This window comes from Tachypleus tridentatus, chromosome 13 (genome assembly GCF_004210375.1).
Source record: "Tachypleus tridentatus isolate NWPU-2018 chromosome 13, ASM421037v1, whole genome shotgun sequence".
NCBI classification, from domain to species: Eukaryota; Metazoa; Arthropoda; class Merostomata; order Xiphosura; family Limulidae; genus Tachypleus; species Tachypleus tridentatus.
The window spans coordinates 13,611,391-13,638,135 of NC_134837.1; the positions used below are offsets into that span (position 1 = coordinate 13,611,391).

Below are 26,745 nucleotides of genomic sequence, written 5' to 3' on the forward strand. Positions count from 1 at the left end.
ATCCTAAAGTCTGTAACATTATATTCTGTTATTAAGGCTTAGAAACAAGAAACTTAAATTGTTTATATTTATAATAGAGAGGGTTAAAGTTATTGTTTAAAAAAACTGAATTTTGTCTTTTTCCATTTATTCAGGTATTTAGAAATGCAATTGAATTTTCAGTCTCCTGTACCAAAACTAAATTAAATTAGTGTTAATGTATTCTCAAGATGGCTGGTACAGGCATTAGCATTTTAATGAAAATAAAGTACAGAACAAACTCTCCTTGTTAACCTGAAAATGGCCTAAGAAGGTCAAAATGTTGTTTTCTATATTATTTTGATTAAAGTACTAATACCAATACCACCATCTTGAATATACATTTTTACTTCAAGTGGGTTTCTCATCATCATAAATTAGTGATATCTGTTGGATTGTTATGTTTGATTATATAAGGGTTACTTGAGGAATACATTAATTTATATTTTAATTTGAAATGTATCCTTGTGAGATAATTCAGTGATTCACCAGAAACTAATGAAAATAATTTCTTTTTGCTGTGAGTTTGGGGTTTATGCCCCTTTTTGCTCAAACATATTCTGGATTAGACCATAACAATCCTATTTCAATAATATTTTCCTGTTTGTATTTGACACCCAGTCTCTTGTTTGTAATTTTGTGAGCTTTCTAAAAGTTAGCTTTCGTACAACCTGAGGACAATTTCAATTAAAAAACATAAAAAAATAGTGTTATAATTGACAGTATTTGCATTTTACTAACTAAATTATTAAACATCTGTGTCAACTCTAAGTACAGTCCAAAATATTGTCTTTTTTTCCATTAGCATATTTCACAGATGCTGTAAACTCTTATTTATTTAGTGTAATGTGAAGTAAGCTTGACAGTTTTTCAAATTGTAATCTATGCGTATGGAAATTTTTCTTAGGGTAATTAAATATTTGTACCTTTTATGTATAGCATATATACATATAGAAGAATTGACTTGGATGGCTAGAAATTTTATATGATTGTTCTTTATTGCTGTGTTGTTTAATTTGTGAAACAAAAAGTTACAAAAGGTGACTGTGTATTAGAGGTAATATAAAGTAAAACATGAGGCTATCAGATATGGACATGTTCTTTGATTGGTTTGCCTAAAGATATGGTAAATTCATTGAATGTGAATGATAGTGTGCTTTGTTCGACAGGTACATTTGAAAAACGCAATGTTAGTTTGCTCTTTGTTTTGGTTGGTTTGTTGGTTGGCCATCTGTAAACATTTATTTTATTCTCGTATTACTTTTGTGTGACATTGATTTGAATAACAAAGCTTTTGGGTGTGTTAATCTACATGTAGCTTTGCTCTTATGTTCACTTGTGGAAGTTTTAGGTTCTGTTTTGTGGAAATTTGTGTATTATGTGCAAGATTTATAAATTTTAGGTGTTGTATTTTGAGAATCTGTATTTTGATGTGAGCTGTATTTTTTATAGATACTGTATTGTGTGAATCTGTGTATAATGTGTAAGTTGTGTTGGTTATAGGTACTGTTTTATGTGTGAGTTGTGTTCTGTGCTTGTTATAGGTACCGTACTGTCAGAATCAGTGTATTGTGTGCCAGTTGTGCTTGTTTTAGATACTGCATAATGTTAATTTGATTTGTTTTTTCCAGGCAATATTTACTAAGCAGTAAACCTATAGATGAGATCTCATTATCTCCAGAGTATGTGAGCTTTAGGAGCACCATACCTCAAAAAAAGGTGCGTACCTAGTATACAACTCTGAATGTTTTGTTTCATACATTTTTTAAAAGTGAATTTGTTTTCTTTAGTTATATAATGGTACAGAGAGTAGGGTATAAAATTTTAAATTTTATGTAGTTATCAAAAACTTAACTTGGAATTTGAAAAATTAATGATTTATTAGATATTAATAACTGTCTTAAAAATCTAACGTACATCCTGGACAATGATCTGTATTTGTCCTTAGCACAGTTTTAAAATTAATCTTTAGTTCTGGCATCTTTTACCAAAACTCTTCAATCTATTGAACTTTTAATAGGTAAGTTTTATTGAACAAAATAAAGTGTGTATGGTTTAATGTTTTATAGATTAAGTGACATTCCTGAACAATATTGTAAGTTAAACTATAAGTTGTTGACTACTCTTGTCTTTAAGATTCCAGATGGTGTCATTTATTAGAAAGTAGGATTTTATAAGTCTGTATTACCTCTATTCAAGATTATTGTAGATGATGACCCAAAGAAGGTATGGACAATATATGATGCTGGGCCAAAGAACATTACATGTCCACTTATCTGTTTACCACCAGTTAGTGGAACCGCTGATTGTTTCTTTCGTCAAATAATAGCTTTGACAACAAAAGGATATCGTGTCATATCTGTAAGCACTGGCATTTTTATCTGGAACATTATTAGTCTTTGTGTTTGTGTACTGTTGTATGTGTTAGACAATTGTTTCAAGGAATGTCCAAGTACACTTAAGATAGCAAGTTTTTCATTCTCCTGTTCTGTGAGTGTAATAGTCTCTTCTTAAATTAACAAGTAAATATTATATTAGGTACACAGTTTGTTAAATTAGAAAGTTAAATGTTATATCAGGTGTGTGATACCTGGTTAAATAAGCAGGTTAAAGTTTATATCAGGTGTGTAGTGTATCTGGTATTTAATACTTTTGTGACTTACTTAAGACTTAAAAATGAAAAATAAATGATATATGTAACAATGAATCTATTTAAGGATAAGTGTGTTGGAACAACAATTATTTTAAATAATTCTTTAATATAATTACACCTTATGGTTATGTGTTTTTCAGAGAACACCATGTGTGTATGTTGTGTAAGATGAGACCTCAAAATATGTATCAAACTAAGACATTTAAATATCTAAGCTAAATTCAGTGCATTGTAACATTTTCCATTTAAATCTAAAAAGTGTTTTGTCAATTTTAGCTTCAGTATCCAGTTTACTGGACTATTAAAGAATGGGTTGCTGGCTTTTCTAAGTTTCTTAATCACCTTGGTTTGAACAAAGTAAGTATTAGAACAGTTGTCTAACAACTGAATTATCCCTCTGTTATCAAGTTACCCCTGTTATCTCAAGATAACAGCTGTCATTTGTTTATCAGTATGGAATCCTATGGTTATTGTTAATTTTGATTATACACTTTTGATTCAGCTTAATGTTATGATAGTTACATAAACCTTCTTTTCTTTACATTATTATAATTACCTGAAATTATGTAAAATGAATGTAATTGGAGACCACATTTTCAAATAGTTAAAAATAAAATACAGCTTTAATGCGTGTTAGTACAAGATGGAATAAACTGGAATTATGTGATTCTTAAGTATTGGTTTCAAGCCTTTATTACATATGTGGAAGTTATTCTAAAATTATGAGAATAGTTACGTTAAAATTGGTTAGTTAATTGTTAAATTTTCATTAAGATTTTAGTAAAATCCATACTGCCTCTCCCATAGGACTTGTGGTATGTCTGCAGATTTACAATGGTAGAAATCAGGTTTTAATACCTGTATTGTGGGAAGAGCACAGAGTTCATTGTGTAGCTTTGTGGTAAATTACAAATAAACAAATAATTCTTGCCATTATCAATTTAGTTGCAAGGTTTGGAAGGTTGTAATTAAAATGTTATGTAACAGTTGGTTGACTCTATTACCAGAGTGTTTTAAACCTGTACGTAATGGTTGACAGATAAACATAATGTTTAAAACCTGTGTAATAACTGACATAGTTCTATAAGCAGAATGTTTTAAACAATTATCCACCGGTTGATAGGTCTATAAATAGAGTAATGTTTAAAACCTTTAAGTTATGGTTAACATACTTCTGTAAACAAACTAATATTTTATAACTTGTTACCTAATAATTAATGTAATTTTTAAAAGATGTTATTAATACTGTGGTTAAAACAAGTGTTGTAACTGTCCATTAGATGGTAAAATATATTTAAACCATTACATAGTTGTTACATTATGCTACATAGTAAGTGTGTAAAACTTTTTGTGACTTTGTTATATAGTGACTGTGTAACATAGTCGTGACTATTTTGTATTATGCAGTAGATATGGAACCATGTAGCGGCCACTGTTGTGTCGAGTAGTTGCTGTGTGACAAGAGATGGACTTTCAGTTATTATCTGATATATATTTGGGCGGATTACAAAAAAATCTGTAGTTTGTACTGTTATACTTGAATCTTATGTTGTGTAATACCTAAATGCAGTGGTGTACTTAGGTAGGTGCTAGAGGTGGCACATTTAAAATTTTACTCTATGTAAAATTACATGAGATGTAGGGCCCACACAACTTTATATCTGCCACTGTCTGAATGTCTGCTTAATGTTATTTATAAACTGCAGTCACCATATGAATTATAAGCAATAGAGATAATAATATTCCTCGAAAGTTGTATTTAAAAAAAAAATATGCAGCTTTTCCTGAACTTTAAATGTAGTTTAAAGTTGCATTCTAATTTCATGAATAGTAAATAACTGAAAGTTCTGATTTCATTGAAATGACTTAAAGTAGGTTTAGATATTATAGTGAATGTGTTTCAGTTAAAACATTATACTTTCACGTAATTGTATTTCTGTTCACATCACTTTAGTCAAACAAAACATTAATTGATAATGATAATAATTTACACATGTTCCAGGTTATTATACTAAACGTTGATAATGATAATAATTTACACATGTTCCAGGTTATTATACTAGACGCTGATAATGATAATAATTTACACATGTTCCGGGTTATTATACTAAACGTTGATAATGAAAATAATTTACACATGTTCCGGGTTATTATACTAAACGCTGATAATGATAATAATTTACACATGTTCCGGTTATTATACTAGACGCTGATAATGATAATAATTTACACGCTTCGGGTTATAAAACTAGACGCTGATAATGAAAATAATTTACACATGTTACAGGTTATTATACTAAACGTTGATAATGATAATAATTTACACATGTTCCGGTTATTATACTAGACGCTGATAATGATAATAATTTACACATGTTCCGGGTTATTATACTAAATGTTGATAATGATAATAATTTACACGTTTCGGGTTATTATACTAGACGTTGATAATGAAAATAATTTACACATGTTACAGGTTATTATACTAAACGTTGATAATGATAATAATTTACACATGTTCCGGGTTATTATACTAGACGTTGATAATGATAATAATTTACACATGTTCCAGGTTATTATACTAAACGTTGATAATGATAATAATTTACACATGTTCCAGGTTATTATACTAAACATTGATAATGATAATAATTTACACATGTTCCAGGTTATTATACTAAATGTTGATAATGATAATAATTTACACGTGTTCGGGTTATTATACTAAACGATGATAATGAAAATAATTTACACATGTTCCGGATTATTATACTAAACGTTGATAATGAAAATAATTTACACGTTCCGGGTTATTATACTAAACGTTGATAATGATAATAATTTACACATGTTCCGGGTTATTATACTAAACGTTGATAATGATAATAATTTACACATGTTCCAGGTTTATTATAGTAAACTTTTTTTGTATAATCAACAGGTACATATATTTGGGGCATCTCTAGGAGGTTTTCTTGCCCAAAAGTTTGCTGAAGCAACATCTTCATGCCCTAGGATTCATTCTTTAATTCTGTGCAACACTTTTGCTGATACAACTATCTTCAACTATACAGACAGTGCTGTATTGTAATTATTGTTGCAACTACTCTCTAATATTAAATGATACAGTGCTGTATTATGATTACCTTGTTGCTACAACTCTAATATTATGCACGATACAGTGCTGTATTATGATTATTAGGTTGTCTGAAAATAAATGTCGTTTTTGAACTGCAAAGTTTGGAAAAGTATAAACCAATGTTGTAAAACATGCTTTAACTAAAGTAAGCACCATTTGATTCAACACACTTTTGCCAATATGTAAGAATGGTAGTCATGCCCCTGCTATAGAAATCAGAATTTCTGTGTTCTTTGAATTCCCTGAAAGTTGTTTCTGCAGCTGCCAGGTTTTGGAAGTGTTTATTGTTCAAAAAGTTGTCAAAGTGCTTGAAAAACTGAAAATATATAGGGTGATGAGGTGGATGAGGCAGAACCTCGATTCTCAATTTGTTCAATTTTATGAGCATCATCCTTCACACGTGGGGACAAGCATTCTGATGAAGAAGAATAGGGCCCTGACAAGCATTCTGATGAAGAAGAATAGGGCCCCGACAAGCATTCCGATGAAGAAGAATAGGGCCCCGACAAGCATTCCGATGAAGAAGAATAGGGCCCCGACAAGCATTCCGATGAAGAAGAATAGGGCCCCGACAAGCATTCCGATGAAGAAGAATAGGGCCCCGACAAGCATTCTGATGAAGAAGAATAGGGCCCCTTCAATTGACCAGAGCTGGTTGTTTTGTGCACATCTTTTGATACATTTCACTCAATTCTTTACAATATTTGTTTGCTCTTGTTGTTTTCCCTGGATTCAAAAAGTTGTAGTGAACCATGCCAGCTGCAGTCTATCATACAGTCATCACGACCTTTCTTTGGTGAAACATGGGTTTTGGAGCTGTTGTACAGAATCCACTTTTCATCACATGTCACTACCTGTTCAAGAAATGGATCATTTTAGTTCCTCAACAGCAGCATAGAGCAGGTCTCATAATGCCAATTTTGTTGATCTTAAGTTAGCTCATGTGCAACCCACTTATCAGTTTTTTGTCATTCCAATTGCACTCAAGTGGTTGGCAGTGTTTAATTTTTTTATGCCTAGCTTTTCTGCAAGCTCATGTACTGTTATACGAGGGTCTGTCTCAACTGCTTCTGTTAATGTGTTTTCATCTAAGGATGATTTCCTTCCACAACCTTTGTGGTCTTCAAGACTTTCATCTCCACATCAAAACCTTTTAAAACTACTGCTGAACTGTACATTCAGTAACAGATTGGTGGCTGAATGCTTTGTAGAACTGTACATTCAGTAACAGATTGGTGGCTGAATGCTTTGTAGAACTGTACATTCAGTAACAGATTGGTGGCTGAATGCTTTGTAGAACTGTACATTCAGTAACAGATTGGTGGCTGAATACTTTGTAGAACTGTACATTCAGTAACAGATTGGTGGCTGAATACTTTGTAGAACTGTACATTCAGTAACAGATTGGTGGCTGAATACTTTGTAGAACTGTACATTCAGTAACAGATTGGTGGCTGAATGCTTTGTAGAACTGTACATTCAGTAACAGATTGGTGGCTGAATACTTTGTAGAACTGTACATTCAGTAACAGATTGGTGGCTGAATGCTTTGTAGAACTGTACATTCAGTAACAGATTGGTGGCTGAATGCTTTGTAGAACTGTACATTCAGTAACAGATTGGTGGCTGAATACTTTGTAGAACTGTACATTCAGTAACAGATTGGTGGCTTTGTTGATGTTCCGTGTAGTTACAATCACTTTTCGTTCAAGTTTGAAGTCGTAGATGAAAATCAGATGAAAGTCCTTCTTGTCCTTGGAGGTTGTGAAACTTACTCTGAGTAGAGTTGAAACAGCAAACAATTAAGACACCTTGTAAGAGAAAAACGTTGGATTAAACCATCCAACCAATGATAAGTTACTCAATATTCAGCTTCTAAATGTCATTGTGATAATTCTGACATTGATTTCTGGACAACCTAATATCTTGTTACTACAACTCTTTAATATCATACGATAAAGTGCTGTATTATAATTACCTTGTTACAACTTTCTAACATTAAATGATACAGTGCTGTATTGTAATTACCTTGTTGTTACAACTCTTTAACATTAAATGATACAGTGCTATATTGTAATTACCTTGTTGTTACAACTCTTCAACATTAAATGATACAGTGCGGTATTGTAATTACCTTGTTGTTACAACTCTATTATACACAATACAGTGCTGCATTGTAATTACCTTGTTACTACACTTTTCTAATGATATGCAATTTATATTTCTAATTTGATTTCATATTTATCTTTTCATGTATGAACTGGATCAACTATATTTTTATAAAACATTCTTATTTAGAAGTTACACAAATTAATATAATAAAGTTCATTTCCCAAATGTTTACAATATAAATCTTTTAAGTTAACAATAGGAAACCTCTGTTGTTAAGGAAGAATCAACCACTAAGTAAAGATTTTGTTTTAACAAACCAGCTTTTGGGTGATGCCCTCTTTAATTTTGAAGAAAATTGTGATGAGCAGTTACTCGAAAGGAATTTTACCATCTGAAATAGCCGATTCTGTTGATTTTATGGTTGATAAGGTAACCCCAATCTCTTATCTATATACATACATTCATACATACTTGTGTATGTAAGTCTAATTGTCAGAATTTCTTTTGTATGTTGTACACATATATGAAGTTTTAAGAAATTCCTGATTAAAAAAAAATTCATATTGTAATTAAAAACATGGTAATATTGTGGATATCATCTTTTAAAGGAAAATCTATATGTAGTGCATTGTTAATTTTTTACAATTCCTGTTTAATGCAGAAAAATAAAATGTGGTCTTTTTAAATTAATACTTTCAAATTTTATTAGACTAGTACATAATGTGAAAAGTTAGTCATAATGTTTGGAAATTATTAAGTGTTGTTGTGTTTAATTGTATTTCTAATAATGCATGGATATAAACTTTGAATTTTCATAATTCTAATTGTTTTTTTTCAGCTTGACAGCTTAACGAAACCTGAATTAGCCTCTCGACTCACTCTTAATTGCATGAGCTGCTACGTTGAGCCACAGAAACTAAAAGACATACCCATGACAATTATCAGCGTATGTTTTTCTGCTTACATAATTTTATGTTGGTAGTTAGGTATTGATATTAGATCAACATTTTTAAACAGCGATATGAAATATGTAACCTATTCTATCAGATAACTTCTATTTCTTCAACTAAATTAATCCAAAATAATTATTTTTTTATCATAAAAGATGATTTCCATATAGTCTACTAAAATTTAATATATCTGTAATATATTTTTCTAAAACTTTTAATTACTTTGTGTTTGTTGTTCTTCACTTGTTTTCAATGCATAAAAATATATTTTCCTCTAAAACAAATTTTCACCACTTAGGTGTTTGATAAAAGTGCTCTAAGCCACATAGTTCGAGATGGACTCTTTAAACTATATCCAGCTGCTAAGAAAGCACACATGAAAACTGGAGGCAGTTTTCCATACTTAAGTCGTAGTGATGAAGTTAATCTATACATTCAGGTAAACTTTAAGACGTGGAGATACATATTTCTTTATCATAGTATTTGCTCAACTTTCATTCAAATGCTTGAAAGGTCCTTCCTTTAGGAGACACCTTATTTTTATTTCTTACCAAAACATGCATATTGAAATGTTTGTTTTTAATGTATTTATAAGTATGTGTTGTGTAAACTACGTGCTTGTTTAGAAATCAGAATTGCCTACTACTTCATGTCAGGAATCGTGTTCGATGACATAGCCAATAGACAGGGAACAGATTATTAAGGTACAACTTTTAACACAAACAATCTATTTAAAATGCTATCTTCCATTAACTATAAGTAGAGAAAGTAAAGGAACTTTTATTAATTCCAATAAAAAACAACTAACATATTTAATAAGTTATTTATTTAAAATTGCCTTCTTAAGTATCCAGTCTGAACAGTTGAATAATCACCACATAAAAATGAAATACTGTAGTAACTAAAAAAATTTAAAAAATAGAATGCAAAGCTCAAGTAATTTACAATTTTGATGAAAAACTGATTTTTTTTAGGCCTAAACTTTTTTTAAGTGCTGGATAGTACAGGCATTGGAACAATCATACAAAACCCAGAAATCAAAATAAATGTAGTATTTTTATTAGTTATAGTAGAAATGAGGTATTGTTGTAATAAAAATTAATACAAGAGAGAGGATGAGATAGAGAAAAAATTAATTCATTTATTAAAATAAATAGTTAAATTAATTAAAAATTAAGGAAAGAAATAATATAAAAATTAACTTGTCCATAATATCTTTTCGTTATTATGAAATTATAAAATAATTACAATAAAAGATTGTAAAGGTTGAGACATGTGGAAGGTGATTTTTGTAAAGTTAGGGTTTAATTATTTTTATACATTAATCAAGATAGGGCTGTAAAAGTCAAGCTCTTGAAATTCATAGATCATCTAAGATCCACAAAACAAAAATTGTATTTCAATCTTTCAACATCTTTGTAGGTTCTCCAACATATCCTCTCTTTTGTTACACAGCTGTTAGAACCTCACTATTAGAAGGACAAGTGAAGCTTTATGTTAAAACTTTGAGGATTTCATTAAGGACAGTCACAAGCTAAACTGACTTTGTTAACGACAATCACGAGCTAAAGATGACTTTTGATGACATAGTTTTGCTTTATGTTATTTTCTTGTTCACGTTTCCTTTCTAATTTATTTTTTCTGTTTCCTAATTAAAAACTTCAGAATAATACAGGTTTACAGTCAGAAACTAGATTAAAACCAGAACAGTTAAAAACAAAAAAGCCAATGTTTTGTTTAGAAGCTTCTGTCTTCATACTCAACAGCAGTGTTTCTTTAAGTGGTTATGGCATTATTTATTTTCATAGTTCAAGGGAATCTAGCAATTAAAGACTTGTAAATTCATTCTGTATCTAATTGAAAATAGGAAGACAGTGTGTGGTTGAGATTTTTACCAGTCTCAGAAGTTGCTGTTGAATTACTTTGTGAACACCTAATGTTGTAAAGTTCCCACATTTTGTATTCTTAGACTAATTTCAATGAAATCAGAAACCCCACCCACTCTATAAATATTTAGGTTGTTTCTGTGATCATTCAGAAGTCTGAATATTTGTTGAAGTAGAAGTAGAGAAACATCTCGTGACCAACAACAAAAAGTAAATAAAACAATAAATCTAACTTCAATCAGAAAAAAAAATTAAGATATGTAAATATTTAAAAATGTGTATCTCAATTGAGTTAAGAAAAAATAAGGAACTGTTAGAAACAGATCAAAACTGATTCTTTAAGAAAGTTGTTCTATGTATTCAAGGAGTTTCATTGTACCACCCTTGAGCCATAACTGAAGTTGGAATGGCCCTTTAATCAAACAGAATGCAGAAAGTAGTTTTTAACACACTGTAAGATGTTTCCCTATTGGTAAGGTGTGACTTACAGGCTTCCTTACTATGGCAGTTTACACTGGTCAAGTCAATTTAATGAATGTAACAATTTTCAAAGAAATATACAAGTGTTTTTATCAGCTACTACCTGGTGCTTGTCACTAGTGGAACATAATAAAACCCTAAATCATTATTTTTTCTCAAATACTGTGTTATTGGTTTACTTAATTATATAGATGTTTTTAATTTTTTCACCCCTAACATAAGATGCAAAGATTTGTCTATTTATTTGAACCAATTCCAAAACAAATTTTATGTTTTTGAATAGATTAGAATTAAAGACTGCATTCTATACTTTTATTTAAGTAGAAGCTGTTATTGTTTTGGGAAATGAATTGTGCTTTTAGGTTTTGGAGACAGCACGTATTTCCTTTGTTTTCTTACTACACAGTATTCTCTGTTATTAATTGTGAAATATTACAACAGGTTCACCTGCGTCAGTTTCAGTTCACTAAGTTCTCAGCTTGTGAAAGTGACCCTTTATCTTCAGCTAGTGGTATGTCTTCATCTTCTACTAGTCCATTTGATGACACAAACATATGTGAAGAGACATAGTGAGGAAGAAAAATTAGAAGTATGATGATTGTTTTTGTATAGAAAATTTGGAAGTGTTGATTTTAACAAATCTTTTCAGCAGCTCTTAACTTTTTGTATTAAGAGTGAATACAGGTGGTAAAAAATACATACACTTGCTAACAGATTCTAAGGTAATTCAAAATATTTCAGGTTTTCAATTGTTTTTTTTATTTGACACATTAAAGTAAAAGGTTTCTGTAAAGCTAAAGCAAGTGTAGACCTTATTTCAAGTTTTCAACCTCAGTTTGTTCACATCACAGTATAGCAAGTTTTTCATTATTAACCACCTGGTTTAATAACAGATATGTTTTGTTTGTGATAATATGAAATTTCATTTTGTCATTAAAAAAGAAGAGAAATTCATAAGACCTGTATTGAAAATTGGTTTTGTATTTAACTATGTCAGTACTGTCCATAGAAGTAGTGTATCTTTCTTACATATTCAATAATTAAATTATCTCATGATGATACTTAATCACTGACAGTTTCTAGAAATAACTTTTGATGTTTTATTATAAATAGGTAAAGATGAACATTTTCTTCACAGAATCGTGTTAATTTTTGTGTGTTATTATCCTTCAGTGAAACAGTATAAATTTTGAGAGTTTTACTATAAATAACATTTTGCTGGGTAGGATTAAAAAGTGTTAGCTATCCCTAATGGTTTAGTGATTACAAAGTGTTAGCTATCCCTAATGGTTTAGTGATTACAAAATGTTAGCTATCCTGAACAGTTTAGTGATTAAAAAGTGTTAGCTATTCCGAACAGTTTAGTGATTACAAAGTATTAGCTATCCTGAACCGTTTAGTGAGTACAAAGTGTTAGCTATCCAGAAAGGTTTAGTTATTAAAAAATGTTAGCTATCCCGAACAATTTAGTGATTCAAAAGTGTTAGCTATCCAGAACAGTTTAGTGATTCAAAAGTGTTAGCTATCCAGAACAGTTTAGTGATTCAAAAGTGTTAGGTATCCAGAACGGTTTAGTGATTCAAAAGTGTTTTTAGCTATCCCGAACGGTTTAGTGATTAAAAAGTGTTTTTAGCTGTCCCGAAGTGATTAAAAGTGTTTTAGCGGGTTTAGTGATTAACTATTTACCTAACTATTTAATTTTTGATCCCCAAATGTGACTGTTTGACCTGTTACTTTTGTACATTATTTTACTTATAGGAAACCTGTGTTTTAGTTTAATTCCTTGTATAATTCACACTAGGAAGGTAATATGAATATCACATGTAACCTTTTAAGAAATTTGTTGTATTATACACACAAAAGATAAGCCAAGGTTTTCAATGAACAGTTATTGACTGGTTGTGATGGAAACAGATAATCTGTTGCTTAAAATAATCAGTTAATATTTGTTTATTATACACGTGTTACTTTTCTTTTATAAAATCTGATTAATTAACAGTCATATCGTGTATTTACCCTACATCTGTAGATTTGTGTGTCACCTTAGTTTGACATTTCATTGAAGATTTGATCTCATTTTAAGTTGATAGTGTGCACAACTAATATATAGTTGATTGGCAGTTAGTGGTTAGGCCAGTACATACATCATTACACTTGCCTTGTCACAAGTGTTTATACCAGTTATAATGTATAACCAGCAGATACATTTTGTAATCTCTATCATGCTTCGGTTCCACAATGATTTATGGTGAGTTTGAAATTATTTTCTTGCTGTGACCTATTTGTAGGTGTGATACCTTTTTGCCACATGGTTCACCTACAAACTTTCAACTTTGACTTCTTGATAGATGTTGATATATTTAATGGATTGGGATGTATTTAAATTTCTTGCATGTCTCTGGTTTTTTTTTTTTGGCAGTCAGTTTATCAAAACTGGCAACCAATAGAATATATAAATTTGCATCACGAGCAGACATTATCAGCAGCTCAATATTTGTATGTATGCAGTGCAACATATGGTTTGTGTGTGTATTACAGCAGCCTCAGATATTTATATATCTATCAGTGACTTCACAGTTTTTAACATCTGTGAATCTTCTAACTATTACAACCATTTTGTTCTTTGGAACAGCAGCTATTTAAAAAAAATCCTCTGCTTGTTTTTCCTTTCCTCTCAACAGATAGTGTTTGCTCATTTGCTGGGAAGAAAATTGAAAGGTTCCGTTGTATTGATAAAGAACCATGATAGCAACCTTGATGGAAATCACATGAATTATCTAAATTGTGAAACACCGATATCATGCAAACATTTCACTAAGTGTTGCTACCACTTTGGGTTTTCAAAGAGCTATCACTAGTGTCTGATCATCTGCCACCATGCACTTCTGGTGATGTTAATAAAACCTGAACCACACTTTTCACATCAGCATATCATCTTGATTTAAAAGCACTGATTTCATGTAAAATGACTGTCTGCCATAATGGTTATCTGTTGCACAACATATAGTGCTAAGAAGGAAAGAGCTGTGTTAATTTGAAAAACGGGCTTGGCTTGGCTAGGTGTTTAAGGCACTCATCTCCTAATTCGAGGGTTGCAGGTTCGAATCCCCGTCACACCAAACATGCTCACCCTTTCAGCCGTGAGAGCATTATAATGTTACGGTCAATACCACTATTCATTGGTAAAAGAGTAACCCAAGAGTTGGCAGTTAATGGTGATAACTAGCTGCCTTCCCTCTTGTCTTACACTGCTAAATTAGGGATGGCTAGTGCAGATAGCCCTCATGTAGCTTTGGGTGAAATTCAAAAAACAAACAATTTGCAAAACTGTTCTCAGCTCAGCACATTGTAAACCTTCAAATGGTTTAAGAAGGTACTGTCAAACAAATATATCCTGTTGTTTCTCCTCTAGGCTTTCCACACTAAGAAGAGATAAGTGAATGTTCTCCTTTGCCAAATCTTTGATGGCAATATTTTTCACTACAGTAAGAGAAGCTTATGTTTTGAACACTTTCAATAACTAAAATGCTGGGACCGTTTTCCCTTAATTTTCATATTTCTGGCCAGAGTGGACATGCTGTATGCAGTTGTCCTTTCATCTAGAAACTAGCCCATCTGGTCAATTCTTCCTTATATACAAAATATCCATTTATTTTCAGTGACATTTAGCCATTCCTGGCTGTGATGAGGATCTGCCAATATGAACTTATGATTTGACTCCCTTACCATAAAATTTCCATTTTGGAATTCTTTAAAGACTTTTGGTTAAAACTGGTTCATATCTGCCAGATAAATGGTGATACATGTGTAACAGTTTGTATAGTCACACTTCAAGTAGCATCCTTCTGAAGGCATAGAGGTGGTACTCCCGTAACATGTTGTGTCATAATAAAAGAGCAGGAATATTACTAATATTACCATCACAATTTTGCATCTGAACTGTCCCTGTGCAATGCAAACAAAAACAAGCGTGTGGTCATGAAACCTTTTTGAATTTAGGTTGTATACTAGCTTGCTGAATTAAGAGAGATACTATCAGTTCACTCTCATCTTTCAAGTAGTGGTAAAAAATATGCTCTTGTGTACTCAGAATACCATTCAGTCTACACATCAGTTAAATCAGATATATGCTATCCCAGAAGTACATGCAACCCTCTTAGATGTGGGAAGAACACTGCCTTGTAATCAGGTTCAGTCAGTTATAAATGGTAGTTTTCCTGACTGTTAAAATTACATGTTTTTGTTAAAGAAACTTTGTAACATGGTGTATTCTTTGCATGACATTACTCATTCTTTAGACTGTCAGTACCATCTACAGAGGTACAAATGATTTGCATGCACCATACAGTTGCTTTATCTTGGTTTCTTCTGTTTCGCTTCAATCCAGTCCAGTATTTTCTGGTTGCTTCATTGTCAGATGTAATTTTTGTGGCTTGTATTCATGATGCCTGTTACAGTTATCTGTGTAACTGGTAAACTACACCTGTTGGATATTATTTTTAAACTTGAGGAGCTGTGACCTCAATATTTATTTAAGATATTGGTCATTGCTTCTGAAACATTCAAGGTTTCATGTTTGAAGAGTTTGAAGCCACTAAGGAAACCACTAGAAGGTAGAATTTTTCTGAATGGTGTAGGAATGTTTTCTTTCCTTCTAGATTGGCTTCATTAATATCAGTTTTATCAGCTGTGAGGTGTACAAACCAATCCTTACCAAATATGTCTCTATTGCTTGTGTTGTTGGTAGAATTGTGAAGTAACTGTACAAGTTCTTTAGAGTGAGTTTGCTCATGAAGACTCCCACCCCACCCACTTTGTTTTGGGGACTACCTCTACTTACTGTTGCCCCTACTGTCTGGTATCTAATGTATTCCAATTTGTCTACTAATTTTTATAAAGGGAAGATGTGAATGTACATCAACTCTAAACTAGAAACTCGTATTCTTTCTATAGTTTATATGCTGTGATTGTGACACAAAAATGTTACCAAATTTTACAGTAACAGAGTATGCTGCTCCATTTTTGCTTGATATCAAAGAACAGCTAACTGTATAGATGCTATTGGTGAGTATTGCCAACCTGTCCTTGAAGGTAGCTACTTGGCTTCTAAGTGATAGAAGTTATTTTACATTAAATTTTCCCATACTTGTAATTATACAGTAACTGTGACATCTTTTATTTAGTTCTAATATGTCATCATCTCTTGTAGGAATTTTTAATGTCACAATGTTTGGTTAAATTCTTTAGTTCTAATATGATAGCATGCTTGGTAGAGTGCTGTACAGGTCGGCATGCTTGGTAGAGTGCTTTAGTTCAGTGCAGAACTGAATCATTGCACTATCAGTTCTTTAGTATTTATCCCTAGTTTCGATAGTTTTTCTGATAATCTATAAATGGCATGTAGAGATGTACTTACCTTCTGAGAGAGTGAGACTTGCACATACTCTGTGTGGTCCAACTTGTATTTGATTATATTAAATGTTGTAACTGAAATCAATTTTTGTTTAAAATTTTATAAGTGATGAAGGTTGTTGGGGTTCCATTCTTGACTTTGATGAGAAGACATAACTAGAAGAGGAGATAGGTTCTGACATTTGGTTTAAATGTGTGTGACTATAACAGCAGTACTCATGTCAGTCTAAAGACATTTTTCAAGTTTCATCAAGTAATTCTAATGATCTTTATTTGTATTTTATGTTTCTAAATTTTTGTTTTTCCTGTGTAAAGTCTACAGTTGTAGTCAGTGCTGTTTTCTATCATCCTGACATACATGACAGGTTAAAGATACTGGCATGGATCTCTTTACGTTTTATAATCCTTACATGGTGTCAATTATATACATTACTACTTGCATGAAGTAAAAAATAAATTTATATGTGTTTTAAACATTCAGAGCCAGTAGTACCAGACTGTTATAAATCTATACGTGTATAAAACATCCAAAGTCAGTAGTGCCAGACTGATATGAATTTATACGCGTGTAAAACACCCCGAGTCAGTAGTGCCACACTATGAATCTATACGCGTGTAAAACACCCCGAGTCAGTAGTGCCAGACTGATATGAATCTATATGCGTGTAAAACACCCCGAGTCAGTAGTGCCAGACTGATATGAATCTATATGCGTGTAAAACACCCCGAGTCAGTAGCACCAGACTGATATGAATTATGCTAACATTACTTGGTATTGTGTGTGAAAAAGTTTCTACTATTTGGTTTAATAAAGCATCATTTCAGTAATATTTTAACAACCTGGTGTGAAAAGTAGACCGTCATTTTTGTCAATTATGCAACATTTTAATATGCACAGTAGATGTGAGGAAGTTTAGTTGACTTTATAAAAATCCTAATGGTATTTTACACAATGGATGTGATGTTTTCAGTACATCTGTCACTGTTATTGGACACGAGTTACCAAAGAAACTACATCTGCTGTTCTTACATTAGGATGAGCTACTTTTCATGTCTTCATCGCTTGACATAAATGGTATCACGCATCTTAAAATTTTATAAAAAATGGTGTTTTACCTGTCTGTGTGGTAATTATTAGAAATGAAAGGAAAGCATAGCTACTTATATGAAATTAATGTTATCTTTATAATAAGTTTTTGAGGAAAATTCTTAATGACATGATGTAGCATGTTTTCTTGTAAAATTGATTTTATATATATATATATATATTACAGCTTGTCAATTTTTTTTAATTCAACTTTCCATTTATCCTAAACGGTTTGTGAACACACAATGCTGACATCAAATGTTTGTCAGCTTGTATTTTGTAATCCAGGCAAGACTAATTGAATATTTTACGAAACTATACTTGTAGATTTGCATGTAATGAAACATATTTAGGCAACAGTGATTATTATTAGGGGTGAAAGTGCCTTGTTTCTGTACTGGTGATATTGTCTCTGAAAGCTTGAGTCTTATCATTAATAAATGTTCAACACATTTCCTCTGACACTAAACACGTGTTCTACAACACATGCATACTTGCTAACTTTTTAAAGATGTGTCACTGTAAACTTTGAAGGTTGATTATTGTTGTAAGGCATAGAGAAATTTAGTGCTCAGTTTTTGAAGATGTCATTGTAGGCTATCAATGTTGAATATTGTATAGTACAGAGGAATTATACTCAATTATTTTAAAGATGTTACTGTAGGCCTCCATGTTATGATGTAAAGTACATCATTTTCACTTTAAGATTTTTATTATATATTATGTTTTTAGATGTTATACTTGAGAGAAATATAAAGATGGTTTATTGAACTGTTAAATGAACACATAAAACTACAACAAAAATCAAAGTGAAAACCTGTGTTATCAACTAAGAAAAAGGCCAATTTCTGATGTTGGGTTTGTTTTGAATCTTGCACAAAGCTACTTGAGGGCTATCTGTGCTTTGACATCAGGAAGCAACAGTGCCATATTTCCTTCTCTGGCATCTTTTGTGTATCTCACTTCTCTGTTCTTGATGAGTGAAGAAAAAAATAACTTGGTAAAAGGAGAGCTAACTGACAAATTTACAATTACAAAAACAGTGGACTTGTGATAGCTTGTTAGTTCAGTGATCTTTTCATATCTAAACTTCTTGAGCTGACTTAGCGGTCTTGAGGTTGCTGGCAAACATGCGAGTTAGTCATAGATATTCTTTACAAACTGGGTATTTCTAGAAGATGTAAAAGCAACCTGTATACCAATCATGTCAACACTGTCCAATGAAACAGAAAACAAATTATTGATTAGCAACAAAAGCAAAAATAAAACTTCCTGTTAGCTTACCTTTAAAGGGCTTAGTTGAAAACTTGAACCTACAAACATTATCCGTTTAGACTGGTTATATTTCTATGACAATAATTTATTTCAATGGAGAGGAGTGATTCATCAGCTAATAAGGTTTTACTCGTATCGTTAAATGTAGAATAGTTCCACAGATAAAGTTCTAAGTAAGAATATACAAAGTAATAAATGAAAATTACCAATTTTTAAGTTAAGAACATGAATCTATTCCAGATACATTCATGAAATTGGTTATTTACAATTTATTTGGTCCAGCATGGCTAGGTGGTTGAGGCGCTTGACTCCTTGCCACACCAAATATGCTCGCCTTTTCAGCCATGGAGGCATTATAATGTGATGGTCAATCCCACCATTGATTGGTAAAAGAGTAGCCCAAGAGTTGGCAGTGGGTGGTGACGACTAGCTGCATTCCCTCTAGTCTTACACTGCTAAATTGGGGTCGGCCAGCACAGATAGCCCTCGTGTAGCTTTGCACAAAATTAAAAACAAACTATTTATTAAAAAAGTAAACTAAAACTTGAAAATAAAAGTAAAAGTAAGATCTGATTAAATTACATAGAAATATTAAAATTGTAATGTACGTTAATCAGACATGTGATAAATTAAAAGTGATGAAATTGAGCTTAGACGTAACTTATGCCTAAAATTAGTATATAATGGACAAGCATTAATCAGAAGAGTAGTGTATAGCAAGCTTGTTCTACAAGTTTTGTAAGTAGGCCTAAGATCACAGAAATATCAGAAGCAAACAACCTTAAGTTCTTGAGGTTGGCAAGAATGCTGAGAATGAAAGAATGTGCTTTAATTGGTCATAGAAGATGAGCAGTAGATCCAGTTAACTCCAACAGTATGAATATTTCTCATATTGTACAACTGAAAACGAAAATGATTATTATCCCAAAACTATCACACTTGTGCTGTTAGATGAATGCAGTGGGTAATTTTATGTGTGGTAATAAAATTTTGTGCAAGTTTCTTAGGGTATCTAACAACCTATAAATGCATGTGTGTGTGTGTTATTTACTCTTCAGTTGAAACAAATTATCATACTCATTGTGTTTTATTTATTTTTACCAGATCCAGTTAACTCCAACAGTATGAATTATTCTCATATTGTACAACTGTGTAATTGAAGAAAAAAACACGATTGAAATGATTACCCTAAAATACAGCAGATAATTTTATGTAAGGTAATAAAATTTTGAGTTTCTTAGGGTACTTGTATATATATTATTTATTATTTAGTTCAAACAAATTATTATACTCATCGTATTTTGTTTTTTTTACATTGAAAAATAAAAAAATGAGATAAAATCATTTTCTGGTTAAATGTAAAAAAAAAATTTGTATTGTGTAATTTCTCCTACAAAGTGTGTTGGGTTTATTAGGACTTGCATGGTCCTGTAAAAGGTGGAATTTTTACTTCATAAGGAGGAAACATTTATACAGCTTATTGGTTATTCATGCCTAAAGAAATAATACTTGTATACTTCCTGTAAGGAGATTTGGATGTCATTTTCTTAACATTTCAGAGATTTGTGTGATATCATGCTGAAACAGTATTTGTACACAAGCACTTTATTGGAATCTCCTGCATTTTGTTTGAAATTCAAGTTCATCCCTCAAAAAACAACAACTTGTAAATGAGGTAGAAATGTGAGTTCATATAAAAGTATTGGATATTTTATGTAGAAACTTGTGCTCTACAAAATGAGCTGGATGTAGCCTGGTGTTTAGTGTTCTAGGTTGTGGATTAATGGTTTATTTTTAGTTGACACAAAATTACACATTACCCCTTGGATACATTGTAAAAGTGATGGTAAAATTCCAGTATTTGAGTATAGTAGTCCAAGAATTGATGGTTTTAGCTAACAGATAGCTGACAAACAGTTTTCCCTCAAGTCTATGAGTTCAGAATTAGGGAAACCAATGTAGAGCCTTGTACAAATATCTAAACCAAATAATGTTGTTAAAATGCTTTAAAGTTATTATTTCTTATTTTGTATATATATTAAGGTAAATTGTTTTAATTTTTTTTTATTTATGAGAACCAACAATATTAATGATGTTATCTTGTGATTTGTATGTTCACATAATTTTGCAAAATAACACAAAAGTGTCATAAAATGAGTTTTTTAAGACATATCTGCATAAAAGAAAATACAACAATCGATTCTCAAACAGTTTAATATGGAGGTAGTGTAAGAGAGTTGTTGTCAAAAGTCATTTTGTATTTTTGGACTGACTTTGTTACATACTTGTGTTTAGCTGATCACAAAACTGTAACTTAGAAGAATAAAAAATGTTACTGCAGTGAACTGTTTAACAGTTGTAAAGTGAACACGTGTGTACTTTGTCAGTTGGTAGAACAATAGAATATAGTGTTATTAAAATCTTTTGAAATAATACTATTTTTGCATTATGAAACTTTTGGCTTGCATTTTTGGTCCTTTATAATTAGCATTTTGGTCAGAACATGATACAAGGAAGGTAAAAGGTACCAATTATATTATATATAATTATTTATTAGATTCATATTTAATTTTTAAAATTAAAGTTGGCATTAGTATATTTGTAAAGTGTACCATATTTTGAGCTAATTGATGTCAGTATTTTGAGAAACAGCTACTTGTGACAAACAAACTGTATGATCAGTGTGAGATAAAGCAATAGTCTTACCACATACAGTGGAAACAAGAACACAGTGCTGTGATGAAGTGATAGTCTTACCACACACAGTGGAAACAAGAACACAGTGTGAGATAAAACAATAGTCTTACCACATACAGTGGAAACAAGAACACAGTGTGAGATAAAACAATAGTCTTACCACATACAGTGGAAACAAGAACACGGTGCTATGATGAAGTGATAGTCTTACTACACACAGTGGAAACAAGAACACAGTGCTGTCATGAAGTGATAGTCTTACTACACACAGTGGAAACAAGAACACAGTGCTGTAATGAAGTGATAGTCTTACTACACACAGTGGAAACAAGAACACAGTGCTGTTATGAAGTGATAGTCTTACTACACACAGTGGAAACAAGAACACAGTGCTGTTATGAAGTGATAATCTTACTACACACAGTGGAAACAAGAACACAGTGCTGTAATGAAGTGATAGTCTTACTACACACAGTGGAAACAAGAACACAGTGCTGTTATGAAGTGATAGTCTTACTACACACAGTGGAAACAAGAACACAGTGCTGTAATGAAGTGATAGTCTTACTACACACAGTGGAAACAAGAACACAGTGCTGTAATGAAGTGATAGTCTTACTACACACAGTGGAAACAAGAACACAGTGCTGTTATGAAGTGATAGTCTTACTACACACAGTGGAAACAAGAACACAGTGCTGTAATGAAGTGATAGTCTTACTACACACAGTGGAAACAAGAACACAGTGCTGTTATGAAGTGATAGTCTTACTACACACAGTGGAAACAAGAACACAGTGCTGTAATGAAGTGATAGTCTTACTACACACAGTGGAAACAAGAACACAGTGCTGTAATGAAGTGATAGTCTTACCACATACAGTGGAAACAAGAACACAGTGCTGTAATGAAGTGATAGTCTTACTACACACAGTGGAAACAAGAACACAGTGCTGTAATGAAGTGATAGTCTTACTACACACAGTGGAAACAAGAACACAGTGCTGTTATGAAGTGATAGTCTTACCACACACAGTGGAAACAAGAACACGGTGCTATGATGAAGTGATAGTCTTACTACACACAGTGGAAACAAGAACACAGTGCTGTAATGAAGTGATAGTCTTACCACATACAGTGGAAACAAGAACACAGTGCTGTAATGAAGTGATAGTCTTACTACACACAGTGGAAACAAGAACACAGTGCTGTTATGAAGTGATAGTCTTACTACACACAGTGGAAACAAGAACACAGTGCTGTTATGAAGTGATAGTCTTACTACACACAGTGGAAACAAGAACACAGTGCTGTAATGAAGTGATAGTCTTACCACACACAGTGGAAACAAGAACACAGTGCTGTAATGAAGTGATAGTCTTACTACACACAGTGGAAACAAGAACACAGTGCTTTTATGAAGTGATAGTCTTACTACACACAGTGGAAACAAGAACACAGTGCTGTCATGAAGTGATAGTCTTACCACACACAGTGGAAACAAGAACACAGTGCTGTAATGAAGTGATAGTCTTACCACATACAGTGGAAACAAGAACACAGTGCTGTAATGAAGTGATAGTCTTACCACATACAGTGGAAACAAGAACACAGTGCTATGATGAATGATAGTCTTACCACACACAGTGGAAACAAGAACACAGTGCTATGATGAAGTGATAGTCTTACCACACACAGTGGAAACAAGAACAGAGTGCTATGATGAATGATAGTCTTACCACACACAGTGGAAACAAGAACACAGTGCTATGATGAAGTGATAGTCTTACCACACACAGTGGAAACAAGAACACAGTGCTGTAATGAAGTGACAGTCTTACCACATACAGTGGAAACAAGAACACAGTGCTGTAATGAAGTGATAGTCTTATTACACACAGTGGAAACAAGAACACAGTGCTGTTATGAAGTGATAGTCTTACTACACACAGTGGAAACAAGAACACAGTGCTGTCATGAAGTGATAGTCTTACCACACACAGTGGAAACAAGAACACAGTGCTATGATGAAGTGACAGTCTTACCACACACAGTGCTGTTATGAAGTGATAGTCTTACTACACACAGTGGAAACAAGAACACAGTGCTGTCATGAAGTGATAGTCTTACCACACACAGTGGAAACAAGAACACAGTGCTATGATGAAGTGATAGTCTTACCACACACAGTGGAAACAAGAACACAGTGCTGTAATGAAGTTATAGTCTTACCACATACAGTGGAAACAAGAACACAGTGCTATGATGAATGATAGTCTTACCACACACAGTGGAAACAAGAACACAGTGCTATGATGAATGATAGTCTTACCACACACAGTGGAAACAAGAACACAGTGCTATGATGAAGTGATAGTCTTACCACACACAGTGGAAACAAGAACACAGTGCTATGATGAAGTGATAGTCTTACCACACACAGTGGAAACAAGAACACAGTGCTGTAATGAAGTGATAGTCTTACCACACACAGTGGAAACAAGAACACAGTGCTATGATGAAGTGATAATCTTACCACACACAGTGGAAACAAGAACACAGTGCTATGATGAAGTGATAGTCTTACCACACACAGTGGAAACAAGAACACAGTGCTATGATGAAGTTATAGTCTTACCACACACAGTGGAAACAAGAACACTGCTGTAATGAAGTGATAGTCTTACCACACACAGTGGAAACAAGAACACAGTGCTATGATGAAGTGATAATCTTACCACACACAGTGGAAACAAGAACACAGCGCTATGATGAAGTGATAGTCTTACTACACACAGTGGAAACAAGAACACAGTGCTGTTATGAAGTGATAGTCTTACTACACACAGTGGAAACAAGAACACAGTGCTGTTATGAAGTGATAGTCTTACTACACACAGTGGAAACAAGAACACAGTGCTGTTATGAAGTGATAGTCTTACTACACACAGTGGAAACAAGAACACAGTGCTGTCATGAAGTGATAGTCTTACCACACACAGTGGAAACAAGAACACAGTGCTATGATGAAGTGATAGTCTTACCACACACAGTGGAAACAAGAACACAGTGCTGTAATGAAGTGATAGTCTTACCACATACAGTGGAAACAAGAACACAGTGCTGTAATGAAGTGATAGTCTTACCACACACAGTGGAAACAAGAACACAGTGCTGTTATGAAGTGATAGTCTTACTACACACAGTGGAAACAAGAACACAGTGCTGTCATGAAGTGATAGTCTTACCACACACAGTGGAAACAAGAACACAGTGCTATGATGAAGTGATAGTCTTACCACACACAGTGGAAACAAGAACACAGTGCTGTAATGAAGTGATAGTCTTACCACATACAGTGGAAACAAGAACACAGTGCTGTAATGAAGTGATAGTCTTACCACATACAGTGGAAACAAGAACACAGTGCTATGATGAATGATAGTCTTACCACACACAGTGGAAACAAGAACACAGTGCTATGATGAATGATAGTCTTACCACACACAGTGGAAACAAGAACACAGTGCTATGATGAAGTGATAGTCTTACCACACACAGTGGAAACAAGAACAGAGTGCTATGATGAAGTGATGGTCTTACCACACACAGTGGAAACAAGAACACAGTGCTGTCATGAAGTGATAGTCTTACCACACACAGTGGAAACAAGAACACAGTGCTGTCATGAAGTGATAGTCTTACCACACACAGTGGAAACAAGAACACAGTGCTGTCATGAAGTGATAGTCTTACCACACACAGTGGAAACAAGAACACAGTGCTATAATGAAGGGATAGTCTTACCACACACAGTGGAAACAAGAACACAGTGCTATGATGAAGGGATAGTCTTACCACACACAGTGGAAACAAGAACACAGTGCTGTAATGAAGTGATAGTCTTACCACACACAGTGGAAACAAGAACACAGTGCTATGATGAAGTGATAATCTTACCACACACAGTGGAAACAAGAACACAGTGCTATGATGAAGTGATAATCTTACCACACACAGTGGAAACAAGAACACAGTGCTATAATGAAGGGATAGTCTTACCACACACAGTGGAAACAAGAACACAGTGCTATGATGAAGTGATAATCTTACCACACACAGTGGAAACAAGAACACAGTGCTATGATGAAGTGATAGTCTTACCACACACAGTGGAAACAAGAACACAGTGCTGTAATGAAGTGATAGTCTTACCCCACACAGTGGAAACAAGAACACAGTGCTATGATGAAGTGATAATCTTACCACACACAGTGGAAACAAGAACACAGTGCTATAATGAAGTGATAGTCTTACCCCACACAGTGGAAACAAGAACACAGTGCTATGATGAAGTGATAATCTTACCACACACAGTGGAAACAAGAACACAGTGCTATGATGAAGTGATAATCTTACCACACACAGTGGAAACAAGAACACAGTGCTATGATGAAGTGATAGTCTTACCACACACAGTGGAAACAAGAACACAGTGCTATGATGAAGTGATAGCCTTACCACACACAGTGGAAACAAGAACACAGTGCTATGATGAAGTGATAGTCTTACCACACACAGTGGAAACAAGAACACAGTGCTGTCATGAAGTGATAGTCTTACCACACACAGTGGAAACAAGAACACAGTGCTGTCATGAAGTGATGGTCTTACCACACACAGTGGAAACAAGAACACAGTGCTGTCATGAAGTGATAGTCTTACCACACACAGTGGAAACAAGAACACAGTGCTGTCATGAAGTGATAGTGTTACCACACACAGTGGAAACAAGAACACAGTGCTGTCATGAAGTGATAGTCTTACCACACACAGTGGAAACAAGAACACAGTGCTATAATGAAGGGATAGTCTTACCACACACAGTGGAAACAAGAACACAGTGCTATGATGAAGGGATAGTCTTACCACACACAGTGGAAACAAGAACACAGTGCTGTAATGAAGTGATAGTCTTACCACACACAGTGGAAACAAGAACACAGTGCTATGATGAAGTGATAATCTTACCACAC

General features: G+C 33.1%; 1 protein-coding gene across 5 annotated transcripts in view; it reads left to right on the forward strand.

Moving 5' to 3' along the window:
* LOC143236954 (maspardin-like) overlaps positions 1 to 26,745 on the forward strand; it is a 33,212-nt gene that overhangs the window by 1,447 nt on the left and 5,020 nt on the right. For 2 of the 5 annotated variants that reach the window (XM_076475687.1, XM_076475688.1), the window contains exons 3-11: positions 1,650 to 1,737; positions 2,218 to 2,379; positions 2,948 to 3,028; positions 5,613 to 5,758; positions 8,243 to 8,351; positions 8,761 to 8,868; positions 9,171 to 9,311; positions 11,680 to 11,827; positions 20,117 to 21,357. In XM_076475687.1, the coding sequence (XP_076331802.1) occupies positions 1,650 to 1,737; positions 2,218 to 2,379; positions 2,948 to 3,028; positions 5,613 to 5,758; positions 8,243 to 8,351; positions 8,761 to 8,868; positions 9,171 to 9,311; positions 11,680 to 11,808 (964 nt within the window). In that variant the 3' untranslated portion in view covers positions 11,809 to 11,827; positions 20,117 to 21,357. The other 3 variants (XR_013019820.1, XM_076475689.1, XM_076475690.1) reach the window with 3 other exon arrangements.